The 25,818-nt window shown below is 32.8% G+C and overlaps 1 protein-coding gene across 13 annotated transcripts in view; it reads left to right on the top strand.

The window, feature by feature from the left end:
- Wdr62 (WD repeat domain 62) overlaps positions 1 to 21,561 on the top strand; it is a 466,085-nt gene extending 444,524 nt beyond the window's left edge. For 8 of the 13 annotated variants that reach the window (XM_072525568.1, XM_072525560.1, XM_072525562.1 and 5 more), the window contains 4 exons: positions 1,593 to 1,817; positions 7,491 to 7,640; positions 13,174 to 13,254; positions 17,186 to 21,561. In XM_072525568.1, the coding sequence (XP_072381669.1) occupies positions 1,593 to 1,817; positions 7,491 to 7,640; positions 13,174 to 13,254; positions 17,186 to 17,544 (815 nt within the window). In that variant the 3' untranslated portion in view covers positions 17,545 to 21,561. The remainder of the gene's footprint in view (positions 1 to 1,592; positions 1,818 to 7,490; positions 7,641 to 13,173; positions 13,255 to 17,185) is intronic. The other 5 variants (XM_072525571.1, XM_072525569.1, XM_072525567.1 and 2 more) reach the window with 4 other exon arrangements.
- Positions 21,562 to 25,818: the final 4,257 nt, after the last annotated feature.

Here is a 25,818-nt window from a genome sequence, read left to right as displayed (position 1 = left end):
TTATTACTTAATATCCTTTCGTGGATTGACCCTCATGTACATTAAAATCATCTATTATGACTCTCCTCTTTGGAGTATATTTCATTCTCACTTAGACCGACTTGAGGAGCATACACACATATGCACTTAGCATTCAACACATCTCTGTTAAGTACAAATTTCACTGACATGAGTTTATCACTCGTTCGTACAACTTCTACTATGTCGTCTTTCATTTCGTTATCAGCAATGATACCAACTCCATTTCTAATATTACTTTTCCCTATATACCACCTAGTTGTATCTTTTAACCAGTTCTTTCGCCCTTTGTCCTTTCCACTTCGTTTCTTTAATGCAAGTAATTTGTACTTTTTCTCTTTTAAGCACATCTTCCAACTCGATAACTCTTTCAAGATTCCAAGTATTGATTTTTAGTTATTATGTTTGTCTATATAGAGATAGATTATAAAAAAGACTACCAATAGTTCCATAGTCCCCGTTCTTCTGACCGTATTCTACCTTATTGGCCATCTTGAATTTGCATTAGAAACAGAACAGAATCAATCCATAAATTTTCTAGATTTAAAAATGATCAGACTTAAAAAACAAACATGAGTTCTCCGTATTTCATAAACCTACCCATATTGGTACGACTATACATAATTGATCATCCCATCCTAGACAACATAAATTGGCAGCTTACCATAGCATGTTACATAGACTAATAGAAATTCCCATGTCAAAAAACAACTTCTGAGATGTAATTGAAGATCATTAAGCAAATAGCAAAACAAATAAAATTTTAAATCAAAAACTACATAAGAAAGCCCTGAAACTAGTATTTCCACTACCAGAGAAAAAACCCAGTACCTTCTGCTCGATTACATATACAGCCAGATATCTACAAAAATAGCCAAACATAAAAAAGAAAGGAATAACACCAGCTTTGAGAACAGACCACAACTTACAGAAGAACCAAAAGAAAAACTATTTTTTCATACTTTCCACACAAGTATGTAGTTGATTTAATTTTTCTCTTTTGAACTAGTCCACGTTGATAGCCTTCTTGGGATATGTTTATAAAGTGTATTTGGTATCACTAAATTGTTTTCACTGGCAAACTGTAGGAGGCGTTTTCTTCTGTTGTATCTAATGCCCAAAAGACCAATTGATCTTTGTATTGGACAAATTTCAGTCCTAAGTTTATATAAATCTAAGATGCTAAGAGTGTGGCATTATAAGAATAAGTTTTCTTAGAATTACATAACAAATTTACATAACAAATACTATTGTGAGTTGTTTTTATTAATTTTAAAGACGATATGTATACAGCTGCTATTTATTATGTGTTTCGCATGGTGTGTGTTTTTTAAATAGTACTAAGTTTCAATTATTATTATCTTTAACATTACTAATATTCTTTTGTCAAAAAAATTGCAAAAAGTTGTTTCGTAAAATTATAAATTTAAAATGAAAAATGAATGATAAAAACTCTATGAAACCACATTTCTTCAGTGTTTTTAAATTTACGAAAACTTTTCGCAAGCTACACCCCTCTACCATCCCAAACCGTTCTAACCGACTCCCAGAGACTAACAACGACACCCATCCAGTTACAGGAAAGAAGAGCACCAACGGCGTAGCTAGAAATAACTCAAGGTACGCCAAGAACAATTCGATAACGCGCAGCAGATCTAGCACCGTTTTAAATCAATCCGATTCGGATCCAGATGCTCAAGAGAAGAAAGTTTCCAGATTAATGAGACCTACCATTAGCTCTCACAACAAGATCAGCAATAAGTCTTTACAAAGTCGAAAGAAACACTCTTATTCTGCAAGTAAGTAGTAACAGTAGTGAATGTCTTTTAAAGGAGGAAGAATTGATAAACTCATTTATCAGAAGTTTTGGGATACTCTGTCACAAAATTAAATATGTCTGGAAAATTACTGAATGCTAAGTATCTACTTTAATATCATATGGTTTGATTCGTTCGATTTCATTTCATTCTGGTCGATTTCGTGCTTGGGTGCAACACTTTATCTATACTTATGCTTGGGTCGGCATTGCCTTTTGTCTTACAGGCTGTGATATGTACTTTATGATAATAGATGGGCAGATATAAATGGAATTTAAAATATTACCTGATATTGATAAAATTACTTATTTTCCAGCTGTATGTTAATGTTCCGCGACGTACTAAATTCGTTGTAGATTTTAGATTGTTAATAAAGGGGTCAAGGGGCCTTGTAAACTTTTTCACACTGCGACCTAAAAGATATTTTATCTATACCCTATATCTATGTGATTTTATGATAGGTTTTTAACGCCTGCTGTCGAGCTTCTTTTGGCTTAAGACCTTGCTTCAACAGGTACTTTCAACAGGTAGGTTTCCAGCTCTCATAGATGTGTTGAACCTTTGAAATATGAGGCTAGAGTAAAGCTGGTTAATCTAAAATATTTATAGTTAAAGTTAACCACTTTGGAAAATATAATTTTGAAAACATGATGTGGATACAGTCAAGGATCGTGTTAACTGCCTAGTCCAATGTTGTCAAAAAGAAAATTTTGCTACAATAAAGACATTTTTTTAAATTATCATCTAGAGTTCTATATCTGTATCAGTGGCGGCTTTTGGGGGTAGGCAGGATAGGCCGGGCCTACCCAATAATTTTAAGAGCTTTAAAATTAAAAAACATATATATTCAAAAATTATGTTAATGAATGTAAATAACTTTTAAATGTACTAAATCACTCAATACATTAGCGTCCGTTAAAACAACTATGTTATTATATTACCACAGAAAGCATCGAATCGTATTCAGGCATTTTAAATATCATTAATAGGCCCGACCGGAACCGGCCGACCCAGCTCACATAAGATCCCCGTACAAAAAGCGTTTGAAGTTAAGCAGCTTGCCGGACAACGATTTATATTGTCGTGTTTATGCTTGCTGTTTAGGCACCAGACGATCGGGCCTACACCGACCATCGTTGTCACTTGTAAAGTAATTATCGAATTGTAATATAAATTTTCTTTTAAATTATGATAAAAAAATATGTAACATAGTCTATAATTATAACATATTTTTAAACAAACAACACAATTGCAAACAAGTGCACGGTTGCCCAAATAAATTTTAAAAAATTCGTAAAATTCGAAGAAAAAAAATCTCATTTGCATGATTTCTATATCGCCTGATTGTATGCAACTTATATATGTGAGATTGGTTTAAAACTGATACATAAAAATGATAGAAAAAAAATTATTATGAATGAAAGGCCTACTCCAACATTGCGTATTGACCAAAAAGATGGGAAAAAGGTGCGTACTTTTAATTGCTCTTGGTATGTCTACAAATGGTTTTCTGGAAGTATTACGAAAAACAGACTATATTGTTGGCCGTGTTTGTTATTTTCTAATAAGAAATGAGTATGGAATTGTGAAGGATACTTTGATTTAAAAAATATGCCTGCATCCTTAAAAAAACATTCCAGTTGCAAGGAACATTAAGTAATTTCCTGTCCTTTAATTAAGGATGTACAGAAGAGGGTGTTTTCTGTTCGCGATTTGCTAGATGAAAAATCAAAAATCGCAAAAATTAGATACAACGCAGAAGTTAAAATTAACAGAGAAATCATTAAAAAATTAGTTAGGAGGGGGTCATGACCCCTCCCTCTGGATCCGTCACTGATTACACATAGCTATTATGTAATTTGCTTGCTTGGCCTACTTAAAATTTTACCACACCAGCCGCCACTGATCTGTATTTCTAAAGTTAATTAAGTTAACTTTGAAGAGCTTTAAAATCCTAGAGTAAACAATATAGAGAGGCGTTGATTGGCACTATCCCCTCCCCAAATATCCTTGCCAAACAAATTTGACAGCTGTCACTTATTTTAATGAACAATAAAAAACAATTAAAGAACGTTAAATTGACTCAAGATAATGGTTACTTCCAGTATAAATGGAAGTGCTAGAAGGTTCAAGGTATTTCAGATTTCAAGTGCAGGTCAAAAAACATATGTGCCATATTTTCAAATACTTTTGTACATTTGGATGCATGGTGTTTAATAACAATTTAATAAATCATCTTGTACTACTCACAGTATTTTCGTTTTTTAATTTTGTGATAAAAACTAGTCTGAAAATACATAGTCTAATCTTTACTAAGTATGTAAAAATCAATTGAACTATAAAAATAAAGAAGTCGCAAATCATACAAAAAAGTGTAGTAAAATCTTCAAACTAAATGCAGCCAAAACGTATGAGGAAGTGACAGCTGTCAAATTTTTTTGGTTAGGTTATTAAGGTTTTATAAAAGTATAAAACACAATAAAATACCGGAAGAATTGAGAACGAGCGAACTAATTTAACTATTCAAAAAAGGAGATAAAAACAGACAGAAAACTACAGAGGTATAAACTTATTAAATACTATGCTAAAACTTACAACTAACATTTTAAAAGTGCTAATAAATCAGAGGGTAAGTTTAGCAGATGAACAACAGGGTTTTCGTAGTGGAAGATCGTGTACAGATGCAATATTCGTTATAAAGTAAATTACTGAGAAGTCACTAGAGTATAATAGACCAGCATTTCTGTGTCTGATTGACCTAAAGAAAGCGTTTGACAGAGTAAGACTCAAGGATGTAATCCATCTTCTGTAAGATAGAGAAGTTCCACTAAATATTATAAAAACTATCGAAAACATCTACCAAAATAACAAAATATAAGTCAAAATAGATGGACTTACAGAACCTATAGAAATAGTCAGCGGAATAAGACAGGGGGATTCATTGAGACCCATGCTCTTCAGTTTGTTCATTGATAAAATCATCAAAAGCGTTAACAAAGGAAAAGGATACAGAATGCAAAATAAAGAAATAAAAATACTCTGTTACGCAGACGACGCAATATTGATAGCCCAAGATGAAGATAGTCTGCAAAAACTGGTCCACAGATTTAACATAAGAGCAAAAGAATTTAATATGGCAATCTCATTTCAGAAAACTAAAACAATAGTAGTCAGCAAAGAACCAACCAGATGTAAAATAGAAATTGATGGCATCAGTATTGAACAAGTAATGGAAATAAAATACCTGGGAATTACACTATCTAGCTATGGAGACCTAGACAAAGAAGTGAGAGATCAAGTACAAAAGCAAATAGACTGGCAGGATGCCTTAATAACACTATATGGCGAAACAGACACATTAACACTGAGATGAAGTCAAGAATTTATAAAGCCAGTGTAAGACCAATAATGACATATGCCTCAGAAACAAGACCCGACACAGCCACAATTCAAAGGCTATTGGAAACGGTAGAGATGAGAGTACTGAGAAGAATTAGGGGAAACACGCAGAGAGACCGAAAGAGAAGTGAAGACATTAGAAGAAAATGGAACGTACAGTGTATAAATGAATGGGCACAAAATAGAAAAAAAGAATGGAATAACCACATAAGCAGAATGGAAGAGACCCTTGTCGTCAAAATAGCAAGAGATGTTACCAATCGTCAGAAGAAGTATCGGACGACCGCGCAAAAGATGGAGTGACAACCTTCCATAGAGGTATTAATCCGTCAATGAAAAATCAGAATTGCTTATAAAGAGGAAAGAAAGAAAGAAAGAAAGGTTATTAAGGGAGGAGATATTACCAGATGACGTGACATATAACTATCTGCTTTTGGGACAAGAATCGGTCTGTGGTACTAGTTTTTAAAATTTTTGTTTTGGTCTGCTTTTAATGTAAAATACCACTCTGTGCGTCGTCGTGACGTTGCAGGATATAGAGGATCATCTTACTGGCGTTTGATATTAGAGCTAGTAGTCTACAGGTGTTACAATTATTTGTTGGATCTTTCTTACGTAGATGTATGATTATGGTCTTTCTCTAATCCCCAGGCCAGACGCCTGTGTGCCAGAGTTCAGTACACAAACGATGTAATATTCTCACTAAACATCCCGGAGGAAGCTTCAAGACACCAGTGGTAATAAAACCATAGCCTACTGCTTTGTTTAACTTAAGTCTTTTCAGAGCAAATTCAACCTCGGAAAAAAGTATGTCGGGTTCAGATTCAAAGACTGTCTTGTCGGTATCTGCGAGAGGAATCTGATGTGTCCCTGTTAAAGAAGAGTGGCAAGTGGAGGCCTGACATTTAGGCATCTGATCCGTATCCGCCTATAAAGACTTACAATACGCCTTCCAAACATTTATAACCTTGTCCAAATCCGTGTGTACATTGCCTTTATTATCTTTGATAAACCAATATTTCCTCTTTAATTTACGTGTAAGTAGTCTGACTTTATCGAAGAGTTCTTTGGTGATATTTGTGTCGCCATTTTGTTGAATCTGTCTTCAGATTTTCTCCATATGCTTGCTCTTCTCTAGTCTACAAGTTGCCTGAATAGCTCTAGGTAGCTGTCGGTGCTGAAAATTACTAAGAGGGTTCCCAATTCCAGTACTTTTTAGTTTTTTTCTGCCTTCTTCAACAAGATCAAAAATATCTGCCGACATCCACATTGTTTTTAGTCTAGTTGAGTCGGTATTAGACTGTGACCCGTAGTCATCAAGATCTGTATAGCAATATATTTTTAAAAGATAGCAAAATCTTTTCGGATTCATGAGTGTCCATGGTTGGTAAAATATTTTCCAATCTTTCATTACATTAGCTTTTAAATTATTGTGTATCTTTTATTTGTGGCAGCCTCTTGTTTCGAACCCTAGCATACGCTTTAAATTTTTGCTTTAGTGTTGCAAAAAGGAGTTGGTGATCAGAGCCGCAGTCAACGCCAGGTCGTGTTATTTTTCATGGTATAATGATCTTAATAGTTTTAACATTCTTCACCTTCACGTTACTTTGTATGAGCGTCGGATAAACATTACTGATATACCTCGTTACGATATTTTCTGCCAGAGCACGAAAAACTCTTCCTTAATCTGTTGGACACCCTTTTTGTAAGTAGCTTGATAGTTTGTGGGAGGCTTTCGTTCTTATTGTTATTGGCGTGGTCAATTCAGAAGTGTGGGAGAATTAAAGGTTTGTATCTACAAGGCTCCCAATGTACAGCGTGGTTTCTCCAATAGACCGTATGTGATAATTCTACAAAAGGACCTTGCATGTTACCCTTGCAGTAGTCTGTCTAGTTCAAGCCCCATCACCACGTTAAGGTAGAACAGTACGATATAGTGTCCATAGACTCTTCGAAACTAAAAAAATTTGGAAGGTATGGTGATGTTTTATGTATTTTGTCAAAATGTACAGAAGTTGTACTAGTCAAATGAATATTTGGTCAACAAGTAAGCCAACGTAAAAAACAGTTATTTTATTTATAGTACTGTCAATCTATGAGTTAGATCGACAACTTTTAACTTAAACGCCGTGTTTTATAAGAACCACTTTCAAACCTGTTTTTACGTATAAAATAACTAACTTCGTTCAATGTATTCTTTCAAATCGCTGCTTTCGTGCTTTAAGGCGTTAAAATATATAAACAATTTGCTTTTAGGTAATCTAATAACAGTGGGCGTTACTGATAACATATCAACTTCAGACGAAGACTCCCCCACTGCCCCTCCACGAAGTAGGACTATAAATTTTGAAAATGGTCCAACCGTTACCCCCAGAAGGCATTTAAATAACAAAGAGAAGAACAGGAGTAAGTCCAAACCTTTGCAAACGAGTTTTGGTAGCTTTGGTTTTGGATAACAATGTCGGGAATATGGTTTATATAATAAATGTAGCAAATAAACTAAGGGAATGGCTCACCCCACAGGAAAATTAGAAGTTTCGGGATGTTTTCTTTTCGAAACTTGTATTTCTTGGACTCATTTCTTATACCTGCTTTTTTGCTTTCGGGTTTTACGGGTAGTGATCATTTTTAACTGACACTTCTATTTATCCCATGGGGTCTGTATTAGTTTGATAATTTTAATGTTTGTGGGTAAAATTTGTGATATGTTGATTTTAATTTTAATATTTTGAGTAAACGTAGGAAATGTTGTGTAAAACACGCACGGCAATGCCACATTACACTTCATATAATTTTGTTATTGTTTGTGCCAAATATACTTTATCTAATTTTGTTTTTTGTGTTGGTAAATATTTTATTAAAATCTTAGTTGTACCACAAAGTTACTGTTTTTAATTTAAATAGTTCAAAAGTAGACATATTTATGAAACATTTTTATTATTTAGAATTGTTCATTTAATATTTTTTTATCCATTTTTATAAATGAGGCTGTAATTATCCTTTCCTTACAGTTTGACAAGTTTCTATTATACTTTTATTTTATTTTCTGTATCATACGTGTTTTATAATTGGAAAGCTTCACCTACAAAATGAAGAAATTAATTGAAACATTCACATGCAAGATAATCTTTGGTACATCTCCAGCACCAATCAATTTTGAGATATTTCCCGAGATGTCAGGCCAAAATATTTAACCTTATGAAAGAATTACGGCACAAGAGGGAATGAGACAACTGAACCATTTCTAAACTAAAGAGATAATTATTCTAAAACTTTTCTCGTGATATGTCGAAGTAAAATATGTTTATACCCGGGTTAAGCCACAATTGATTGTAATGAAAATTACATTTTATAATTGTTCAATTTTTAAAATAGTTTTCAAAAAAGATTATTTTAAATTAGTGAGCTGTTACTATGACCAAGTTGTTTGGCGGTTATTGTTTTCCAAATTGACAGTTGATCTACTTGGAATCGATATTGTAGACATATAGCCATGCTTTTAGTTGATAAATATGAGAGTGATGTTTGTACTCTCAGGTTAATATCAAATTGAAAATTGAACAATAATTATACAATGTAATATTCATTACAATCAATTGCGGCTTAATCCCGTATAAACATAAAGAGATAACTATCGAATAGAATATGTATCTAAAACAGCCACTTCTAATAAACAAGTGGATTGTCAACCAAACTTTAACAAAAATTTAGTTATAAACTAGAAAGATCTTTCTAATAGGGAGGTAGACAAGTTTAAAACTTTTCAAAATAAATAAAATATAACCTTGTACCACTAGAAAGTTACTATATTTATTAGTTAGAACATTAATTAGTTATGACATTGATGGGATTTCGTACGGAAGTGGTAATTAAATGGAAATAGATAAAATGTTAAACACTACTGGTATACTATTTAATAATTATACAAGCCGTATTAGTTTTGTTATTTGAATTCTTACTAGAAAAACTATAGACGTAACCCTAACATCACTTTGAGTCACCTTAGGTATATAATATACAAAGGTAAATTACATTGATATGACAGATGACAATTGACAACTTATGTTGAAAGAAAACTCTAATAGTGTGGGAGAACGGGGGGTTTAACAAAAGAAATGGGTAAACTTTTCGTAGGTAATTCAACGTCATATAATACGGAGCTTAACAGAAGTAGATGTAATAAAACCAATTTTAAGATGTCAAAAAGAAAATATACATTAATTATAGCTATCACTTTCGGAATCCTCTTAAGACCTACTTTCGTAGGTCTTAAGATGAACTTGGAAAGAACAAAAATATTGACAAATGCACCGAACATTAGAGAAATAACGTTGAACGACATAAATTTATGAAAGTTAACAAAGAAAATCAAATTACTAGAAGAATAAGGTTAGCGTGGGCAGGATTTGGGAACTAGTACTCAGTACTTGGGAACTTTGATCAATGAAACCAATGAGCATACTGCAGAAATAAACAGGCGAATAGAGATTGTCAGATCAGCATTTATACGAATGAAGCCACTCCTAACGTGCAAAAATCTAAATTTGGAGATCAGACTACGTACCATTCGTTATTATTAAATGGAGCTGACACTTAGACATTAAAAAAATGCAATTTAAAAAGAATTGAGGCTTTCGAACTCTGGTTATACCGTAAAGTATTGAAAATATCATGGACTGATAGAATTATAAATAAAGAAGTACTGGAGCGAGTTGGTAAAGAAACAGAACTAATCACCACTATACAAACCAGAAAACTGGAATACCTTGGCCACGTGATGAGGGGACCAAAATATGAAATTTTGGGACTCATAATACAGGAAAAGATTCAATTAAGAAGATCTGTTGGCCGAAGGCAGAACTCATGGTTGAAGAATCTACGTGATTGGTATCAATGCAGATCGATTGATTTGTTTAGAGCAGCAAGTTTAAAAATAAAAATAGCCATTATGATTGCCAACCTCCGTAGGGAGACGGCACTCTTAAGAAGAAGAAGGGCAGGATTTGGAAAACTGAGTCAAATCTTAAAAAACACTAAAATAGAACAATATTTGAAAACCACAATTTACGATCAGTGTATCTTCCCTATACTCACGTATGGTTCACAGACGTGTGCACTCACTAAGTAAAGTAAAAGACGCAGGAGAACATGCTTCTTCTTCTACGGCACTACAGCCCAAAATGAGCCTTGGCCTCCTTTATTTTTTGCCTCCACCCTTGTCTGTCTGTGGCTGCTCTTCTCCATACACGGACTCCTAAAAGTGCTTGTGCGTCGCTGCTTACTGTGTCTTCCCAGCGCTTTCTTGGCTTTCCAACTGGTCTCTTTCCCTGCATTGTGGCGTTCAGTGCTCGTTTTGGTAGCCTATCCTCTCCCATTCGTATCACATGTCCGGCCCATTGCAATCTTTGTATTCTAATGAAGTCTGACAGGGGTGTTTCCTTATACAGTTGATAGAGCTCGTTGTTATATCGAATTCTGAAGATTCCGTTTTCCCTCACAGGTCCTAGTATTCTCCTCAGTACTTTTCTTTCGAAAGTGTCGAGTTTGTTTTTGGATGTTTCTTTCAGGACCCATGCTTCGCTGCCATAACATGCTATTGGCCGAATTAAAGTTTTATAGATTCTCATCTTTGTATTTCGGTGGACACTTTTAGACCGAAATATATGGGAGAGGGCAAAATAAGCTTTGTTTGCCTGCGTTATCCTTTTTCGTATTTCTCCATCCTCTGCTCCATCGGCATATATTTCTACTCCCAGGTATGTAAACTTTCCAACCGTTTCAATGTCATCTTCATGCATAATGTTTTGTGGGATTATATTTCTTCTCGTCTGTACCATTATTTTTGTTTTTTCTGTGTTAATTTCCAGACCTAGCCTTTTCGTTTGTGTTTTTAACTCTGCGTATGCTTCCTGTGCTCCTGTTGATGTTCTACTCATAATATTAATATCATCGGCGTAGGCAGCCAGTTGAACCGTTTTATTGGTCAGTAGGTTTTCTCGTCCAGTTTGCATTTGCCTAACCGCATACTCCAGTGCCAGGTTAAACAATGTTGGTGCCAGCCCATCTCCCTGCTTTAGTCCCTGCGAGATTTTGAAAAAGTCTGTCTGGTTGTTTTGTATTCGTACACATGCCTGAGTTTCATCCATTGTGGCTTTAATAAGTCTAATCAGCTTATGTGGTATTGCTAATTCTGCCAATATATAGTATAGTTTGTCCCTTTTGACTGAATCGTATGCCTGTTTGAAGTCTACAAACACGTTGTGAACATCAATGTCGTGTTCCCACGATTTGCTCAAGACCTGCTTGACTGTAAATATTTGATCCATTGTCGATCTTCCCCGTCTGAAGCCCGTCTGATATTCTCCAATAATATTTTCTGCTAGTGGTTGGAGTCGCTGGTTTATAATATACGTGAGGACTTTATACGCTGTACATAGTAGAGAAATTCCACGGTAGTTTTTGCACTGGAGTTTGTCTCCTTTTTTATAGATTAGGCATACTATACTTTTCTTCCATTCGTCGGGTATTTTCTCTTCTTGCCATATAGGAGAACATGCTGCCAAATTCAAATGGAGCTTCGCAGGACACAATGGCCGACTGAAGGATAAAGATGGAACCACGAAATAAACAATGGAGACCATGTTTAGGAAAGAGAAGCAGAGGAATACCACAAATGAGATAGGCTGATGGCATTAAGAAGATCGGAGGATACAACTAGAAGCAAATGGCGCAAAATAGAAAACACTGGATTGATTTGGGGGAAGCCTATGTCCAAAGTTTATTGGGGGATTACTTAAGGTTTAAGAGAGAGGAAGATAGCTATCACTGTTTAAAACAGCTGCCTTTTTAGAAGAACGAAATGAAAGAGGAAAATTAGAAAATTGATGAATAAGAATGTCAAAATCAGTGAGTTTTTTTCATTATAGAACAGAGAGCAATCATTTTATTGTGTTATAGTGTATGTACGGTTCCATAATGAATCTCAAATGTATTTCATTACATTTATTTATTTTCCAATCACTCACTTAAAGGTAGTGGTGTCTCTTCTTTCTACGTAACAATTTGTGTTCGTATCATATTATGTGTTTCGCCCTATATTCGGGATCATTGTCTAGTTAGAAGACCAATGCGGAGACATACTTAGTTTTCTTAACCAAATTTCCCACTACGTACTGGACACGAACACGATACGTGTGCGCCATCTATATTAGATGCCAGAAAATTAAAACTACTGTGCATTTGAACTACGATGGTTAAAATATTTTAAGTACCTCCATTCCTCAGAAATATATCTATAATTAGATGGAAAAATCTCATGTATCTTGGAGGTAGAGTAGTCTCTATTTTCTGCCACCCAAATTAGATGACGCCTACATATCGTCTCCACTCCTTAGAGGAACATTTGCTTAAGAGCTGTTCCTTGCTCTCCATAAGCTCATCTTCGATTTACCACTATCTGATGAGCTTCAATATAGGATGAAACAATCATGTGTGACCGAAGCACAATCTTTTAGTTAGAAAGGAAGGAGCATTCATGCCTTTTAGTGCTTAATATGCCGACCTCCTTAACGCCAATTACAGAAAATTGATATTGGTATATAGAGATATTTGAAATCTTTTCAATCATTTGTACTTCCATTCTGCTTAAAAATGGACTAAAAAGTATAGTACAGTATTTAACATGTAACTAAACTAGAAATTAAGAATAATTTAAAATTAAGTATCTAAATATCTATGTCTAGTATCTGATTATTATCAAGGGTAAGTAATTTAATGGTTTTATCTTTCAAACGAAGCTAAAACCAGTAAAATACTCAATACAATAACCGCTTTCCCATTTAGCTTGGTTCACTCGCTTAAAACACATTGTTTGCTTTCGTAGTATTAAGTCAAACCATAAGCTTGTCGTTACTGTAACTGGCACTGTATTTTTTTGTAGCTGCAAGGCATACTATTCACTTCGACGAGCTCTTAGCAAACGACGACTTTGAGTCAAACGAAAGCTATTCATCGGTGGAGAGTAAGTTGGTTTAATCACTGCATGCTAATATCATTTAGTAGATTATTTAAATATACTGACATCATGTAGTTTAAAAGTGTGAAAATAGTGAGAATTTTTAACAAAGTTCAAAATAGATTTCAGAAGATTTTTTGTATGTATCTTAAGCCTCGGTTGATAACGTTATCTAAATCAATGAATACAATTTAAATGTTGATTTTCTCTTGTAATATAGATCATTCAGTATCGCATATAGTCACGTCTTCTATATTTGCTTTCTTTCTTTAGGTAATTTGCCAATATTACCTCATCTTTATTATCAAAACAATCTCTGCCTATTAAGACTTCTGTCATTCCCTTTATTCCGCTGTATCTCTTGGTTAAGTTTGTAATACTCAAGGTATACTATAATTACAGTATACAAAGAGCCAAATTTTTAATTCGGATGCCTACTAGTAAAAAAATTCAATAAATTTTTTGTCTTATTCTTGTCCTTGTTATTGTGGGGACACAGTTTTTGTGGTGCAACCGAACCACTCTCTTAAATTTCTCATCCAGAACATTTTTCTGGAAAGCCCGGATTAATTCGTCGTTCATTCTTTCTTCTTCTTTATGTGCCGTTTTCTACCGAAGGTTGGCGACCATCAAACGATAGGTTTCTCTGTTTTGTGCCGCATGTATTATGTTCGCAACTTCTGGTATTTGAAACCATTCTCTCAAGTTTCTCAGCCAGGATTTCTTCTACCTTCAATCTTGCCTTCCACGATAAGCTGTAGCAGACTGTACTTATCATTACGGATAACATGGCCCAGGTATGATGCTTTCCTCCTTTTAACAGTTGTTAACAATTCCACCTCTTTACCCATTCGTCTTATTACCTCTGTGTTGGTCACTCTGTCTGTCCAAGATATTCTCAGTATGCGTCGATACAGCCACATTTCTAGAGCCGTTCATTCTTTCCCTGCATTATATTTTCTAGGAATGTGTATTTTGTAATAAGTATTACTTTGCCCCTTTTGTTCAGTCGACGTAATACTTCTTCATTTGTTATACCCAACAGTTAACCAACCCAACAGTTAACCAACCCAACTTATTCTTAACATTCGTCGATAGCTAAATCTCTATTTCTAAACTCTTAATGTTTTTTCTATTGTTCTGTTTGAGAGCCCATGCTTCCACACCCTAAAATAAATTACTCAACACATATGACGTTAAATATTATGTTTATGTAGAGTTAAGCCCCAATTGATTCTAAAGAAAATTACATTTTAACTACTGTTTAACGTTTCGCTTTTCACTCCTGAAATCGTTTTCAAAAAAAGTTTATTTTAAAAATTCTGCGAAAAATGTATAACCAACAAGTTATTACCAGGTTATGATGTTTTCAAAATTGATGGTCGACGTACTAGGCCTGGATCTTATAGGTAAAAATCTGAGAGTGGTGTCTATACTGAGAGAAGAAGTTATGAAAAAGAACCTCAAATATTGAAATCAGACATTGAGCCGGCAATTTAAAAGCTAAAATTCAGAAAAGCAGAAGAAGAAGATGGAATAACAGCTGAAACACTCAAAGAAATGGGAGAATTAGGGACGGAAGTAATGCTTAGATTTTGCAATGAGATCTGGAATACCAGAAAGTGGCCAAATGATTGGGGTAAACTCACGTTTATTCCATATATAAAAAAGGTTCACCGACAGATTGCAGTAATTACCGTACCATTGATATCACACGCGAGCAAAGTACTTCTAACCATCATCAATGAAACACTAAAATCAATTCTCTTACCACAAATTCCCCAAGAACAATGCGGATTCGTCTGAGGTAGAGGAACAAGAGAACATATTCTTAATACTCGTCAAATTATCGAAAAATCTCGATACTTTAACTAAGAAACATTTATGCTTTGTTGAATATTCCAAGGCCTTCGATACCTTAAAATGGGATAAAATGTGGCATATACTTAGAGAAATGGATACGCCAGAACATCCAATCTATTTAACACAAAAACTATATGTAAATAATACTGCTAATGTAAGAGTTAACAATGTGGTTTCGAAAAACTTCAAATAAAAATCTGGCGTTCTACAGGGATGCATAATATCCCCTGTTCTATTCAATATATATAGTGAACATATTATGCGTCAAGTTTTTGGGGAATAGCAAGGTGGGGCAACGATAGGAGGAAGAAAAATCAAAAACCTAAGTTATGCTGATGACACTGTTATATTGGCGTCATCACCAGAAGAACTGGAACAAATTATGAATAGGCTAGGCACGGTGAGTACGAAATATGGTTTGAAAATAAATATGCAGAAAACCAAAGTGATGATCATCGATAGAAGCAGTAACAGCTAAGCAGAGATAAGAAACATGGCAGGTTACGAAGTGGTCAGGCAATTTAATTACTTAGGATGGTGAGGAGGTGAAGACGAGATCCGTCGATCCACAATGGCCAGATCGGCAACAGCTAAACTCACAAAAATTTGGAAGAACGCTGACATCACAAAAAACACAAAATTACGCCTTGTTCGAGCATTGACATGTCCTATTGCCACATATGCTTCAGAAACTTGAACAATAAAAAAGCCAATTCAAAGCGTATAATGGCATTTGAAATGTGGGTCTACCGTAGAATGTTGCCCATTTTCAATTCTAGCAGAACTTAACATAAAAACTAGACTCATCACAACTATCAACCAAAATATACTGAGATATTTTGGACATACAACTAGAAGAAGAGAAGGCATGAAGCGAATGATAGTTGAAGGTAACGTAGCTAATAAAAGATCCAGAGAAAGATCTCCAGTACGATGGTCGGACCAAATAAAGGACATGACTGGTTACTCATTCTCCGAAGCAAAACAACACACACAGGAGAGAGATAATTGGACAGACCTAGTCAAACAAATTTCGCCACTACATCCTCACGAAGGACAAAAGATAGAGGAGAAGAGGGGTGTCTATACCCCGCGGAATATCAAATTCTGACTGTTTTGTGTGTTGTTTGTATCATTTGTTTGTGTATTATGCGTTTTGTGTAATGTGTGTTTATGTATTATATGCTTGTGTATTGTGTGTTAACTGACTTTCGATTAATCCACTCTTGTTGTTATATTCTTGTTGTTGACTTCTTCTTTTAGTATTGGCGACCAAAACCTGCTACATTTTTCTTTATTTAAGTAGGACGAGAATTGCTTCTTTGATTTTTTTCTTTTTCAAATCTGTTTCTTTCATGATTATTCATGCATCTTTCCATTGTACTCTGTGCTCATTGTCCCAAGCACGCATACATATATGTGATTTGTCATAGAAATTGTGTTACAATGTTACCCTTATATACACTCTTTATTCAATTTTATTCTTTCTTCTATTTTATGACATCTACACTTTGTTTTCCTTTTCTGCTTTGGTTGGATATTTCTTGTCCAGTGCTTTTATCGTTATACTTATATAATTAAACTCTCCATCTATGCCAGTTATTGTTTATTTGATCTTTTATACTACTGAGATCTAGTTCTAGACGGCAACTGAACCCGTTCAGACAAGGTCTGAGGGTCAGCAACAACCCCTATTGGGAGTCTTACGTTGCCTTGCAGGGTATCTGTTAAATAACTTTAACATCACAACATATTTTGTAACTTTTTAAGTGTTTTTACCCATTATAGTCTTTTTAATTATATCTTTTATAAAAGGATTTTTAAATAAAACTTTTGTGATTCATGGTATACAACCAACTATAGGAATTTCATTCTCCTTATGGATTTTATAAATAGTTGCAAGTTTAAAACTTTTAAATTAATTACGGTAGTACGTCAGATCTATTTCTACACCAGTATAGATACATTTTCCAAAGTAGTGTAGCAGCTCTAATTATATGTCTATTATTTGTAGTTATATGCATATATTTTCATATTCATTGTCTTTTCAAATCACTTATTATCAATTTTTTAGTTTCGAACCAAGTTTGTGACGATCTCATAGATCAACTAACCTCCACGGCAGAAAAAGTCGTCAAACTCTACGACCGTCTTAGCGAAGCGGACGACGGCAATGAATCTCAAATAGACCGAATGGACAAAGTGAAAATGTCGATGATCCGCACCCATAAGATCCTCCACGATTGCATCCTCAAAGAATTGAAGCAAAACAACGGCAACACTGACGTCAACCAAACGGACACAGTGAAGAAACTCAACGACTTGGTGTCCAAGGGCCCCAGCGGTCCGAACAACGTCATCAACATCATGGAACAGTACTCGGATATCTTGCTGGATATGGTACAGCAGAAAATGCACAGCGCCAACATTTGACATCTGATGACTGTAAATTTTGAGTTGATTTGTTAACCTGTGATTATATACCTTAAATATTATATAGACCATGACGTCACTTTGTGACAAATCAGTTAACCAACACAATTTAATTTATTATAATTTAGCTCTAAAATAGTCTTTTTATATTTTCACTTATAAATTACTAATTTTGACATCGATAACACTCACTTTCATATCTTATAATGATATATATTTAAAATCATTCATTTGTCAGTACACAGAACATAAATAACCCGGTAACATTGCTGATTTGACAGTTATGACGTCACGGTTTTTTAAATGTTTACCATATTTTTTAACTTTTATCCTTGGGAATATCATAGTTATCTAAGTTGCGTCTATTGTTTTTGTTGGATGTTAACAAAATTGAAAGTAGGGTAATTTTTATATTAATGTTCAAAATATTTTAATGTTTTTAAACTAACGATGATAATCCTGGGATTGATCCGTGTTTTATAGTTTCATGGAATTGTTTTTGTATTTTTATTGTTTTAAAGTTTCGAAAAAGGCATAAGCTTTTTTTAATTTGACGTTTTTCGAATTTTTATACTTTTTGTACAGTATAAAGTTACTCGGCATCTAGATAGTTTTGTTACTCTAATATTTAGTACATTTGTACATACATCGCTTCTAAAATAAATCAATCGGGATTTGAACAATGTCGTTTCTGCGTGACCCATATCAAAGTTGACTATTGTGTTACATGAATAATTGTTCTACTAGAAACGAAATTATTTTAAAATATACTAATAAAGTACGCTTTAATGTTTTAAATCAACTTGTTTGTTATAATAAATTTTATCATTCAATTCAATAATAGTTCCATGAAACGTGTTTTTGTTAAGATTTTAGTTAAATCCCATATACATTTGTGTTTTTAGTGGCAAATGCTAATTGTTAGGTCGAGCGCCCACGCTGCAACTGTTTCAAGACTACGGTCTGAAATCGATTGCACTAGCAACTATTTTGTTAGCGTAGGCGATCCGCCTGAGACTAGTTTTCCACTAGTTTTCAATCGTTATTTTAAAACAGTTGCTTCTTGGGCGCTCGACCTTACGGTATTCAGTTTATGTAATATACACGTGGCCATCTGTAATCGTACAACATAACATGTCAAACTTCAAACCACTTGACAGTTAAATTACTTGACGTGCACTGTCAAAGCTTTAAAAATCACAGTCTCCGTCCTTTATTGACCTTACGGTTATAAGCCCATATTTTATCTCTCTCATTCCAGCTAATAGATCACCCCCTCTCCCTCACACACATACAAAAAGATATCGATCCATTTTTCTAATCTAACATCTTATTGTCTGAATTTATTTTATCATTTTCGCCAGAGCAAAAACCATATTTGACTAGACGGACTTCTAATTTAGTTGTTAAACAAAATTTATTAACCTAACATATTTACGTCGAACTTAATTATTTAAAGTAATTTGTTCACTAGTAATTTTTGTCATTAGAATGTTTTCAGGACTACTTTCGTATTTTTATTTTACATTTTTGTTGTTATTGCTCTTATTTTTATGAAATTGTTTTAATGAAGAGTAATTTACCCTTCAATGCTTCACAATTCAAGATATTTTGAAATATCTGAAGCATAGTATATTTTACACCATATTTTATCAATCCTGTGGAAACTTTCTGAAGTGGAAAGATTGATAAACAGTGATTTGAAAATTGATTATTTCATTTAATTATCCAAATAGAATTATTAATATACTAAACTAAATATGTTATAAAAAAGAACAGAGAGACAGGAAAAGTAGATAAAGAAACGAAGAAAAGATGAGATTAGGAGTCTTAATCATTATATTGGCTTAAACGTCTAAGGAAGAAATAGACAAAGAGAAAAATATAAAAAAAAGAAGTGAAAAGGACGAATAAAAACAGATATAAAGAAGATACGCAGGAGGAAGGACGAAGAACAAAAATAGAGACGTAATAGAAAGAGGTGGTAAAAAATACGGAAGAGACTTTTAAGAATGAATGGACGACAAAAAAAAATGAAACATTCCAATTTTGAATTGTTTGTCTTTTATTGTATGTTCAGGTTTAGATATGAGACTTTTTTGGCAAGCTGTTTATGATCAATTTTCATTCTGTTTTATTTTTTATTTTTTGGGTTCCTTATTACTATCCTCACTCTTTTTTCATACCTGAATTCAAAGTTCAGCTTATTCTAGGCGTTTTTCTATAAAGCTGTGATTCGAGTGTGTGCAGTTTCTTTTTAAAGGTTGCAATCATATAACGGATTTGGCAAAACGTAGCAATTTAGACTGTGACTAAAAAATTTAACAGATACAATTGACAAAGTAATACTGACATATCATAAAACGCACATTTTCTTATTTATTATTCCTTGGTTGTTTCGAGATATCTTGATAGTCATTGATATTTCTATCTAAAAGTATATAGATTTGTCCTGGTTTCTTAATCATTGGCTAGATCTAGCATGAGCAAAATGTAGCACTGGCGATATCGCAGAAACACACCGAATGTGTATGTGTATTATTTTAGTATTTTAAAGACTAAATTTCAGTTTCGGTAATGCAATCTATATTATTGGTGACCTACTTTCAAACAAAGCTTAAAGCTGGATATTGACCATTTCCTTATAAATCTGTTGTATGTCATCCATTTTGAAGTTGATATTTTCACATAGCGTTGCCAGGTTGTTGGATTGTAAAGAAAGCAGGGAATTACGAAATGATGAAGTATTGAAATGACAAAAATAATAATTGTTATCAAGAATTTGTATTATTAAATTTAAATACAAAACAAACCTACTCCACAAAAGATTCAAAATGACTTTTATTGTTTCTGTTAAAGCTCTTTGGGTATTTTCAGAACTTATAAACCTAGAAATTATAATAAAACGGGTAACTGCGAAACACATTATTTTCTTAAACCGATTTCGAATTTCTAAACATACCTGTATCGTTACTTCGCTCTCTCACAACAGTTATAGTCATCAGTGTTCTCTACACGCTTTCAAAATATTGAATTAATGAAGACATAGTTTTCTTACAAAGAGTTCTTATTGAGTTGTTTTGGTATGTTGGCATTTTGTTATATAAATACAATCTTTAATTGCTTAGTAGCAATATTTTAGGATTTTTATATTATACGCAACTTTAAAATGTTATTAAAAATACATATGACGGTGCTGTTAAATAAGTGAATGTTTCTATCTGTCATTACTGTCATAAATAAAAGGTCAGTTGGTTTACTGTTATTTGTACGATATTGTAAATGATTGTTCATTTAGAAAAGAAAAGTTATTTGTAATGTGAACAATGAAAGATAATTTATGTCATAGATTCTAACTTGATGCATAAGCTGTATACAATGATCGATATATTAATCGATAGTTTAAATCGATAAATTTGTCACTACAAACAGTATTAGTATGAATAAAAACTTCTTATAAATTTTGAAACCACAACACAGTAAGAGGAAGTAAAATTGCAATCCTATCCCTATAGGACATTGTCTAATTGTTGTTTACTATATATTTACTCATAAACTACTAATTTTTACCTCCTCTTGTGGGTTTCCCATGTAAAACCATTCCATTGATCGAACCCTATGGCTGTAGCGAGACTGACGAGCCAAACCCACGTTCGTAGCGCCAAAATAGATGTTAGAAGCAAATTGAATAAAGACGGGAATTTAAACAAGGAATATTTTAGATTTTCTAAGGAATTGTTGAGTTGTGCTTCCTTTCCCAGGTACACACAAATATTTTTTAATTGCATATAGTGTATAATGGTTAGTTTCGATAGTAATAGATTGTGAAAAATTGTTTTATATGTATAGTTATATATTATTTAATGTGTCTAATTTTTAACTACGTTTTTAACGGTTTTTAGCGTAAGGGATTTGTCAATTTTTATTCTAAGCTCATAATTGTACACTAAATAATTGTTTGTAACCTTCAGACTGTATTAATTAATTGTAATTTCATAATAAAGCATTATTAGAAAATGACGAGTTATGATAAACCTTAATTAATTAGGAAGTAATGCCTCGTAAACTATTTTAAATTGTATCCAGATACTGGTTTTCGACAGTATTTAAATAACTTTTTAGATTGTGTTTTATATGAACATTGAGCACTTATAATCAACAATTTTTAAAAATCTTTTAAATATATAGTAAAAAAAATAATAATAATCTTTAAAAATTTACGAACCTAGCAGCTGATAGGAAATTGAATCTTTTAAATTAAATTATTCAAAAAATGTTCAAGTCAAACAACGAAACTGTCGTAATAGAACTTAGTGTACCTACGTTCATTGTGGCAGTCAGATTCAATCTTGGATTGTCCATTATTATATCAGGGGCTTATAGAAGAAACTGTTTAGATATTAACAATCAAGTAATTAATTTTTTCAGAAAAAAATGCTCATGCTAGAAAGACTCTAAAAGATGCAATTCAAGTTTACATTCCACATTGTAAAAAGAAAAGGCTTAGTAGCTTGTGCGAAACTAGATTTATTAAATGACACACTAGTTTGTTGAACTTTGTTCAACCAGTTTCAAAGAAATTTCTCAACCTTAGCGATAGAAAAAAGCAGTTTTTTTAATCTTCCTCTTGGTTTTTGAAAAGATCTTAAGCTTTACGCTTCCATTATCTTTACCCAAAGTAGAGATATCTTACCCTACTTTAAAGGATTTCAAGAAAAAATTCCGAAATTGAATTTGAAAAACTCTTTAATTCTGCTTCTAAATTATCTAAAGATACTTTTGGTACTAAGCTTCAAATTCCAAGGATTAATAAGAGACATATTTGTAGAGATAATCATAAAACAACTTCAGTTGAAGAATATTTTAGAGTATCGAGGTTCATTCCATGGTTAAACAATCTAATTTCTAGTTTAAAAGAAAGATTTATCAACAATGAAGACATTTTGACTGTATTTCAATCCTTGCTGGTTTTGCATCTCCTGGTAAAACTCCATATTTTGAATAAATGCTCTCTAGCAGTATTCACAGAAGAGTATTTAATAGTGTAAAAGAATAAAAACTTTGAAGACTGATACAGAAGTTTTGGAGTTTTGTGATAAAAGGTTTTTTTCCAAACATCAATACACTTCTTAGAATTCTAATTACTATTCCTATCACTAGGACAACTGTTGAGTGCTTATTTTCAACTATGAAGATAGTAAAAACCTACAAAAGGTAATAAAAGGCTTACTGGACTTGCCCTACTGTCGTGTCACTGGAATATTTACGGCAATTAAGACAATTTTTTAGGTATAATGGCAAAAAAGTAGAAAAATAAAACTATAACTTCACTTACTCTTATTATTATGAGTGCAGTTTTTCCTTCCTTGCTTAAAACTTAAAATTTTTCATTTCAATAAATATTTCTAGAAGTTAGAAAATTTTATTATTTTTGGTACCTCAATATTTCAAATAATGTAATTTAAAAGTAATATATTATGCTGTGAAAAATATAATGTATAAAGTAATTACTATTTAAATGGGAATAAGCCACAATTAAAGGTTAAATTACGTTTATTGACGTTTCAATTTCCACTTCGGAAATCGTTCTCAAAATACAAAACGATTTCCAAAGTGGAAATTGAAACGTCAATAAACGTAATTTAACCTTTAATTGTGGCTTATTCCCATTTAAATAGTAATTACTTTAAAATGCCACAAGGAAATAGCTTCAGTAAAATGTATAAATTTTTATTTAAATACTATATTTTTTTTAAATAGAAGTCTAATGTTTTTTCTTACAAATATTGCTTCTCATATACCTATATATTCATTAATAATGCTTATAAAAATACTTTATCAGGACCAATGTATTGTCATCATTGTTCTGTACAAGTTTCTTACCTATGACAAACTACTCCTTACTAAAAAAAAATATATTAAAAAGAGTAAGTATTCTTATTACAAAAATAATTGTTAAGAAAAATTAAATAATTCATTCGTGTATTAAATTTGTAAACGTTTTGTAGAAAGTGCGAGTGAATTTAAAAGAATGGACACCCCACGACATAAAATCTTGGCTACGTCACTGCCGCTACAGTGTAAGATTTTTGTTGTATTGGTAACAATTCTCCTTATTCATTCTTTTTTTACTTCTCGATATTATTTTCATTTTTATCTAGTTCGTCCCTCCTGCTTTACCTGTTTTCTTGGTCCTCCTCCTTTTCTCCCCCCTTCCTCTCACAATCATTCAACAATTTTTGTATGGTAGTCGATTGTATCCAACTGTTGTTTAAGGTTTCTCGTTCTAGATCTATTTTCGTTCTAATTCTATTAATCTATCCATGATGTCTATGATATAAATCTTGTTCCACTTCTCTTTTTAGGAGGAAATCTGATCTTTTTCCCCTAATTTGTATTTTCGTTCTAGGATTTTCATATATTGATTTTACTACATGCATTAGTTTACTCGGGGTTTTTATCTATTTTAAACATTTATCACGTATTGTTTTATCTATTGTGTCAAATGCAGATCTCAAGTCAACGAATGCTGATGCTAGTTCCTCTCCTGCCTCCTTCTTTATTTCTGTTATATTTCACAGTACAAAAATATTACATTGCAATTAATATTGTTATCTGTCTTTGTTTTCTGGAAGCCGTTTGTTCTTGTTTTTTTTTTCGGCTCTTGATTTAACCTGTTATTTTATTATATATTTCAAATAAATATATCTAAGAGGGTTCTACAGCCTCTGCTGCATCCCGCATTTTGATCTCTACCTTTGGTTGGATCTACACCATTCCTCATTATTTATAACTCTATCTCTTATTATTTCTCTGATTCCTTCTCTTCATTTTAATGCTGGTCTTTCTCTACTTATTCTATTCCATGGAACATAGTTTAAGGTCTGTTTTGGCCATTGTTCGTCTTCCATTCGGATTAAATGCCCGTACCATAAAAGTTGTTTGGATTCTATTATATCTAAGGTGTTGTAAATCCTTCCCATTTTTCTTATTTTTCAATATCATTTATTGTCATGTTTGTTCGTAAACTAATTTTAGAAGACCGAAGTAATCAGTTTAGTGTTTGTACCACATTTTAGCCCTGTAGTATTTTCCGCTGAATGTCGCCCGTTGCGATGTTCTTTCCTTCGCTATCACTGTCACTTTGCGTTCTTTTGGCGAAGATGTGTTTTCTCCGTAAGTCTCCTATATTCATATATACCCAGATCTTTGGTATCTTCTTGTCGAGGTAACTGTTGATTGTTTACTGTTATTGGACTGGCCAGACATTACAATAATCTTCGTATTTTCATCCACCAATTCGGTAAATCCACAAAGAAATGTCGATTTTGTAAGTAGGAAGTGGTTAATAGAATTTTTTTTATTATTATTTGTTGGAGGATAGTTGGAGCTTTCTGATCTATTTTTTTTAATATGCATTTATATTAAACTGTGAAATTTATAGTTAGTACAAAAAATTTAAACAAAAAGTTTATATGGTAAACATAATAATGAGATCATAAATGTGGCACTACACAATGATAAGCGATTTGTCAATTTGCCTGTTTTTAACAATCTGTCCAATTGGAGCAATCTCTATCAGAATAATTACAACTTTCAAATTTCAAATAGTTTAAAGTAAATTTTATCAATTTTACAAAAATGACAGTTAAAATTTTGGCGAGAGCGTTTTTGACAGTCTAAATTTTGGCGAATGCGTAATTGAATTTTACATAATATTCATCTTGTCGCTAAGAAACTTCACGTATGACTGGTTGCATAATAAAGAGGTGTAATTATTTTAGAGATTTCAAAAAACACTACTAAATTGTAACCCGTTTATTAAAAAAATTAACAGATAAATAATATTTTACTTAACATAGTGTGTTCTATTTACTAGCTAATATTTACTTCATAATTCAATATCTTAATTGCGCTGTCTATACACATATTATTATGACTAAACCAATTCAAAATTATTTTTTAACTGACATAGATGTTAAAGATTATTCCATGTGGTATCTCGAGGATCTGTGAACGATTGCTGCATTTTGCTCTGAAAATGTTTTACTTTTAATTATAATAAGCATTCTTTTCTGGCGACTAATCTGGGTTACTAATAATTATGCAACTATAACTTACTCATATTCTTTACATGACATCTAGGGAGTCATGTCAGAACTTACACAGAAATGAATTGTTTTAGACTAGTTTAGTCATACGAGTAGATAACATATAGATGTCACCACTAACATTAAATTTATGACGTAAATGAGTGAAAGAATATAATATAAA

The sequence above is a fragment of the Diabrotica undecimpunctata genome, chromosome 3 (assembly GCF_040954645.1).
Source record: "Diabrotica undecimpunctata isolate CICGRU chromosome 3, icDiaUnde3, whole genome shotgun sequence".
Taxonomy (NCBI): Eukaryota; Metazoa; Arthropoda; class Insecta; order Coleoptera; family Chrysomelidae; genus Diabrotica; species Diabrotica undecimpunctata.
The sequence above is the reverse complement of the archived record's forward strand: the minus strand, read 5'-3'. Positions and strand labels throughout refer to the sequence as shown.